Source organism: Cyprinodon tularosa, unplaced genomic scaffold (genome assembly GCF_016077235.1).
Source record: "Cyprinodon tularosa strain WSP-4 unplaced genomic scaffold, ASM1607723v1 ctg90, whole genome shotgun sequence".
Taxonomy (NCBI): domain Eukaryota; kingdom Metazoa; phylum Chordata; class Actinopteri; order Cyprinodontiformes; family Cyprinodontidae; genus Cyprinodon; species Cyprinodon tularosa.
This window is the reverse complement of record NW_024039674.1, coordinates 533,598-540,210: the sequence shown is the minus strand read 5'-3', so window position 1 is coordinate 540,210 and position 6,613 is coordinate 533,598. Positions and strand designations below refer to the sequence as shown.

Sequence of the window (6,613 nt, the reverse complement as noted above, 5' to 3'; positions counted from 1 at the left end):
TGTGATTACTTCGGAAAATATGAAACAATGGGACGTGTAACTGGAATGTCATGAATATGAAAGCGAGAGAAGATATATGAGGAGAGAGTTTGACTGTATTAAGGAAAAGATACATTTATTAGACATTTTGAGGAAGAATTTACATATACATACATATACAAATAATTATTTTGATTTTTAAAGAAAACTAAATTATTTCCTAGAATTTGATTATAAAGAGGGTGAATGTGTGTATGATATATATATATATATATATATATATATATATATACATATATATAAATTCTATTTTTTCCCCCAGAATTTATATATGTTTATTAGTACATCGCCCATCACGAACCACACTCCACACCAGTAAATGGCAGTAATGATACTAAATGTTTGTTGCCAACCGCCAATAAATGCAACAAGAAGAAGAAGAACGGGGACTGTGAGCCCAGGTTGCTATACACTCGTGTACAATAGGTGGCGGTATGCACTTTATAGGTGCTTACGATCCGCAGTAATAGAAAAGAAGAAGAAGAACCGACTGCTTCCCCTGCTATAGATGTCTTTAGCCCTCTACAGCCAGCTTCTAGTGGATCCTATGGCCGCAGTGATGCCTCGCAGGATCCCCGGGGCCCCTGTCTGTCTGTGCGTCCTCTGCGGGCTTCCTGCCGCGGGAAAGTCAACGCTGTCCCGCAAGATTCTTGGTACCGTTGCGGAGTGCGGCTGGAGAGCGGCAGTGGTCTCCTACGATGATCTAATCCAGGAGCAGGCTTATTACACACAGATGGAGGAGGAGGTTGGTGTTAAAATCAAATATATGGGAGCGTGGATAGTTGGTTGAACTTTAGTGGAGATTCAGGATTTAAACTAGGAGTTTGTTACGGGTGCGCACTTACAATTTGGACACTTTCAGTGTTTTTTTGTTTTGTTTTGTTTTACCATAAACATTATTTTTTGTAATTTGGTTATTATTTTTCAACAAACAACTGCAATAAAAATATGCATTCTTTCGAGTTGTCTAAATGTGCGGATTTTAATCAATGATCTTGGAATCTGTTGGTCTTTTCTAGCACTCTAACTGGAAGTCCCACAGACAAGCAGTGTTGCAGTGCATCGAGCAGTTTTTGGAGCGGCCTGAAGTGTTCGGGGAGATGCCGAGCAGCCCTCTTATCAATGGAAGTGCCTGGCAAAAATGTGTTAGCACTCTACTTCAGCCTGAAGGGTTAAATAGAGATGGGATGCCATTGCTTCTCCTGTTAGATGACAACTTTTACTACCCAAGCATGAGATATGAAGTGTATCAACTTGCAAGAAAACGTACGAAGTCTTTGTCTAAAGAACTAGGCCGAGCTCAATTTGTGGCAGCGTGTAGTGACACTTCTGGTGGCAGGTTGGGCTGCCACAACGTAGTACTTGCAGCTGCTACTAGGGTGACATTCTCTAGTGGCAGAGACTGTCACTATAGTGGCAGCTGCCAGTACTACGCCGCAGGCAGCCTGACCTGCCACTAGAGTGACAGTCTATCAGTACTGCGTGGCAGATAGGCAGATGAACTCTGTAAAAGGTTTAATGCAGTTTATTAAGCAATAACATCACAATATTAAAACAACAATCTACTTAGATGCACTTTAACTTTGTTAAAGTACATCTTTAACTTTGGGGCGGCAGTAAATGCGGGAGCTTATCAGGCAGCCTAGTGGCAGGTGCTCATACTACGCCGTGGCAGCCCAACCTGCCTCCGGAAGTGTCACAACAAACTGCCACAAATTGAGTTTGCTGTCTCTCCTAAAGAATATGCTCTACGGGGATTTTGAGGAGGCATTTTAACTCATGTCAATTGTGGTTCCAGTTTTTCTAGGTTTCTGCCAGGTGTTTCTGCAGTGTGATTTAGAGACCTGCATCAGGAGAAACCAAAGTAGGCCTGGACCCATTCCCGTTAAAGTGATCATGGAGATGGAGAAGCGTTTGGAATCTCCTAACCCACAAAGGAATCTGTGGGAATCCCAAAGCATCTTGCTCGACTCCACAAATGATGTGACCAAATGTGACATGTAAGACAGCAGAATGAAGTGTTTTTGGCCCTAATTAGTTCAAAGATGCTTAATGAAGACTTTTTCCCGGTTTATCTTCCTTTGTGACTTTATACCAGCCAGAGAGTAATTGAGTTGATTTCGACGGCACTAACCAATCCATTGAGTCCAGCTGAAGATAACTCTGAAAAAAAGGTGCGTGTGTGTTTCTCAAATGAAGAGAAAAACAGGAAGCTGAAAATAAATGATGTGGATTTTCAAAAAAATTATTTTATGGATATTGCAGGAAGCTGATCGTCTGAAATGTGCCAAGAGCGTGGTCCATCAGGCGGACCAGGCCTGCCGGCGTCTGATATCAGAGGCCATGCAGGCTGCCAGAGGTCAGCTGGGACCTTTCCCTTAAAAACATTAGCTAAATGTATTTTTTTCTGTCACTGTTCATAAAAATGACAAGATTCTGCTTTTATTTGTAGAACATCAGGTTCCTCCTGGAGATATGCGGGTTCTGGCTGCTCGGCTGAACGAATGCAAAGGGACATTCCTTCACGACCTGCGGAAACACTTCCTGCAGGAGGTGGTTTTCCTTCAGGAGGAGGACATCAGTGTGGAGCAGGTGGTGCAGAGAGCACTGAGGAGGGATTTCCATGACAAAAAGGATGAGATCCTCTTAAACATAATGAGAAACCAGAAAACATAATTTTTCTAGCACCATTTCAAAGGTTTATAATGAATGTGTAATGCTTCTATATATTTAAATCAAAATAAACTGTATTTTTGCTAAATGTTTTCTCTTAAGTTAGTGTGACAATCCACTGAAAAATGATGTAGGTTGAAGTAATTTATTTCTTTGCAAACCACTGTTTTTTATCTAATTTTTGTATATTTTCTAAACCTACAAGACAAGGGCTGCAAATTGTAGCCTCTGCTCCTAGCTCCTATTTCTTAACATTTTGCAGAAAAACTATCCCAGGACAGATATGCACATGGATGATACGATTTAAAACCAGGACTAACGCTCCAAATGAGGAATAAAATAAACATTTGCATATGTCACACACAATATGTTGAGAAAATGAATGTATTTTTGTTAAACTGAGGTGAACTGTGCCTATGTGTCCTCCCAACAGGTCTATATAACTAATGAACTTTAGGTAGGAAGCATCCTACTTCCTTTTTCCTACCTCCTTCCTTACTGCTAGCACTGTTCAGCCACTTCTGCTTTTGCTTAAGTCTTATGTTACCAATTTCCTTCATTCGAATTCAGCTGATCCTCTCTGAGTCATATTTATGTTGCAGGAAAATGGAACGATGTGGACTCCATTTAAAAATTATTTAATTGAATTTATTTGAAATGAATTGTTAGTGAGCTTTCTGAGATTTTATTTCCTTTTATTTTTTATTCCTGGCACCAATTTAAAGTTGCATTATTCTTAATTTTAGGGATGATGGTTTGATGCTGCAATAAAAAATGGCCGTTTTATTTTTATTTAAGGCGTTTTTTTTGTATGTAAAATAAAATGTGAATACTGTTTTGGTCTTTTTTTGTAGAGAATTAAACGTGAAACAGCTTTCTCATTGTGAAATATTGATCAGAAAAAAAGAAACTCAATCAATTAAAAAAAAAACTTTGCATTTCAAACTTTGCTGCATTTTGTTCATTTCACAAAATGAAATATTTCAGCAGTCAAACAATGCTGCAGACCATGTGGAGACTAGAAAAGTGTTTTTTTTTTTAATACAGTTTTTAAAAAAAAAAGTAAAACTGGAAAGCTTGATATACTGTATCTACCCCATGCATGCTTAGTGCTAGTATTAAATGCACGCCTAACGCTGACCGACTTATCTTGGCTTTTAACATCGCAGTGCCATACCAACCGATCCATACCTTAATTAAGTTGGCTTTTCTTTTATGTAATGGATTAACTCAAATTAGAGCATAAATATGAAGTTAAAAGGAGAATAAGACTTTCTTCCTACTTAAAAAAAAAAAAACACCTGGAAAGTAGCAGGCACTGTCATTAACCCCTTTTCTAACAAAGATTTGTATAAAGGAGCATCTTTCAACTGATGCATCACATTTTGTTGGTCATTTGCTGAAAGAAAGTAAACCCAAAACAAATGATTTCCCTTGATGTTTCTAAATTTTATCATCATAACCGATGGAGCTGTCACGTCTTTCGAGTGTAATAGATGCCTGAGTCCTTATATTACTTTTTATGTTGTCCACGGGCAAAATGACATGCAAAATTGTATTTGTCCATGCACATGTGACCACAGACGTTGCATTGGAATGGATGTTCGTAACCATGGCAGCCCATGTGAATCGTATAGATGATGTTATCCGAAAAGCTGATTTCACAATGCTGACATCTGTGGAGGATTTGGTCTTCTTCGCTGGGAGCGTTTGCAGTAGGAGTTGGAGTGCTTGCTTGGCTGTTGCTAACGCTGCCACAGAACGTGTTGATGTTGGTCTCCAAGCCACATCCAGACACATGACTGCAGCTTCTGTGACATGAGCTTGGGGATTCCTCTCGAGGTGGAGATGTCTGCACACCGTTTGAGCACAAGACCACCTGATCCACAAGGATCGGTTTCTCGTCCTTTAAGGACTGCCTGTCAGGGGATGCTGGACTTTGAAACTCAGGGTCAGGGCTGGTGGACTGACCTGCAAGTGCAGAAAGCTGATCAAGTGGATCTCTACAGCCATTTGCACCACTGCTCTGACCTTCATTCTTGTCCACCTTAGGAGGGTGGTTGTATTCCCTGCCATTCAGCTGGTGGATTTTATGTGATAAGTCATTCAAATTGTCAGACTTTGGCACAACGGCTGGATTGAGGTTGATCAAAGGCCGACGGCCGAAGCCCAGCGAGCCGGCCCTTTTCTGCAGAGGGCTCAGCATCCTCTTGTTGGAGAAAGATGAACGTACCACCCTGGTGGGCAGGAGCTTGTGGCGGCGGCGGCGATGGTGTGACAGGTTGCTGCGGTCGCTGCATCGGAAGGGGCAGAGGTCACACTTATAGGGCTTTTCTCCAGTGTGGGAGCGCATGTGTGCCTCCAAATGGCGCTCGTATGCAGACGCAAACGGGCACAGCTGGCAGCGGTGAGGCTTTTCACCTGTGTGAAAGGAATAAATCCACACTTAACTGGGCAACAGAAGTAATAACACTCAATAGTGAGCAGAATGGCTTCATTAATAGCATATAACACAGTCACTGGCTGCACAGTTATTGGTAGCCCTAACAATTTCTTTGTAATATGTAAAAGTGTGTTTTTTTTTGTTGTTGTTGTTGTTGTTTTTTTACTCCGATCAGAATATTTTGCCTATCAGAGAGCCTTTGGACAAACACAGGAGTGATTAATGTTGGACACCATGAGCAATGTGAAGTATGCTCTAGGATCCGTGATGCTGTGGGCCTATTTTTTTAATCCTTTTTAAAACACATTTTAAAAGTATATGTCAGTAAAAAACAAATAAGTCTTTCTTAATTGAAAACATTTACCTTAATGAACACAGAAGTGCTTTTTATCTTTACAAGTAATGCCAATCAATTCAGCCTTTACTGCAAAGTTATCGCTCTGTTATAAACATCTAGGGTGTTGAAATGTAATAGGAGCTCCGACCTGTGTGGATGCGGATGTGCTCAATCAAACGAGCCATGCCCTTGTTGGCATAGCTGCAGTAGCTGCACTTGTATTTCCCATCACAGGTTCTTTCCAGACCATCTGCTTGCAGATCTGATCCATCCTCCAAAGGCAGGCTCACCTCCACTGAAGGGGGGTCCGAGACATTCTGCTCACATCTGGGGTCAACTGCAGACAAATACACGTACTGATATAACTTTAACATATAAATATTTGGGAAGCACATATTAACCCTCGTTTGCATTCTGGTACTCACTACCTTGAAGCTGCTCCGTTGTTTCTTTTCCTCCACAAACTGACCCCGAGATCATGTTGACATGCTGAGTTTGCTGAGTCAGGTACTCTTGAAACTCTTTCACAAAATCCACAGGTTCAGTCTTGATCTCCTCCATGCTTGGATGTTTCTGTTCAACCTGAAGGAACTTCCAGAGATTCATAGAAGGAAACCTGCTGCAGCTGCTCTTATAATCACCACTAGTTATCACTAGCAGCATAGCTGATATGCCCAGGCTGTTTCATCATCTATCTGACTTTGTTCTATAACAATTAGGCATAAATAACACCTTAACCTGTGATCCAATTTCACGTATCAGCTTCTAATGCTCGGCACAAGGAAATAAGGCTCATGGTTGCTAGGTATCGGCGCTACCATAGCATTTCCTAAGCTCGCACGATAATGTCACCGCCATGTTGTGAGTGGCAGATATTATTAATTAACAATTACAAACACGTTTACTAACACGTCCTTCACGACCCTTTTAAAACGAGCATAATAGGTTCACATACATTATTTGCATATAGCTTTTAATGTTTATTCAAAAGAAAGTAAAATGGTAGGAGGAACTAAAGCCTTTTATTTCATAAACAGATGCATTGATGCTGTATTTTCTTTCTTAAAGCAATATTTTTTTTGTCTTTGCTGCTTTTTAACGTAAAGCTTTTCCTTTAGTTT

At 40.6% G+C, this 6,613-nt stretch overlaps 2 protein-coding genes across 2 annotated transcripts; one reads left to right on the top strand and one right to left on the bottom strand.

Annotated features, from left to right (window-relative positions):
- Window positions 1–527: 527 nt before the first annotated feature.
- Window positions 528–3,327, top strand: LOC119775961 (L-seryl-tRNA(Sec) kinase-like). The gene is made up of 6 exons (XM_038274132.1): window positions 528–784; window positions 1,059–1,305; window positions 1,838–2,039; window positions 2,138–2,213; window positions 2,305–2,398; window positions 2,492–3,327. Exons 1-6 carry the CDS (start codon window positions 548–550, stop codon window positions 2,713–2,715), a joined length of 1,080 nt encoding a protein of 359 aa, XP_038130060.1. The 5' UTR covers window positions 528–547; the 3' UTR covers window positions 2,716–3,327.
- Window positions 3,328–3,542: 215 nt separating this feature from the next.
- Window positions 3,543–6,473, bottom strand: LOC119775959 (zinc finger protein Pegasus-like). Its single transcript, XM_038274130.1, has 3 exons — window positions 5,921–6,473; window positions 5,641–5,829; window positions 3,543–5,133 (listed from the first exon to the last, which is right to left on the bottom strand). The coding sequence occupies exons 1-3, from the start codon at window positions 6,153–6,155 to the stop codon at window positions 4,226–4,228; spliced, it is 1,332 nt and encodes a 443-aa protein (XP_038130058.1). The 5' UTR covers window positions 6,156–6,473; the 3' UTR covers window positions 3,543–4,225.
- Window positions 6,474–6,613: the final 140 nt, after the last annotated feature.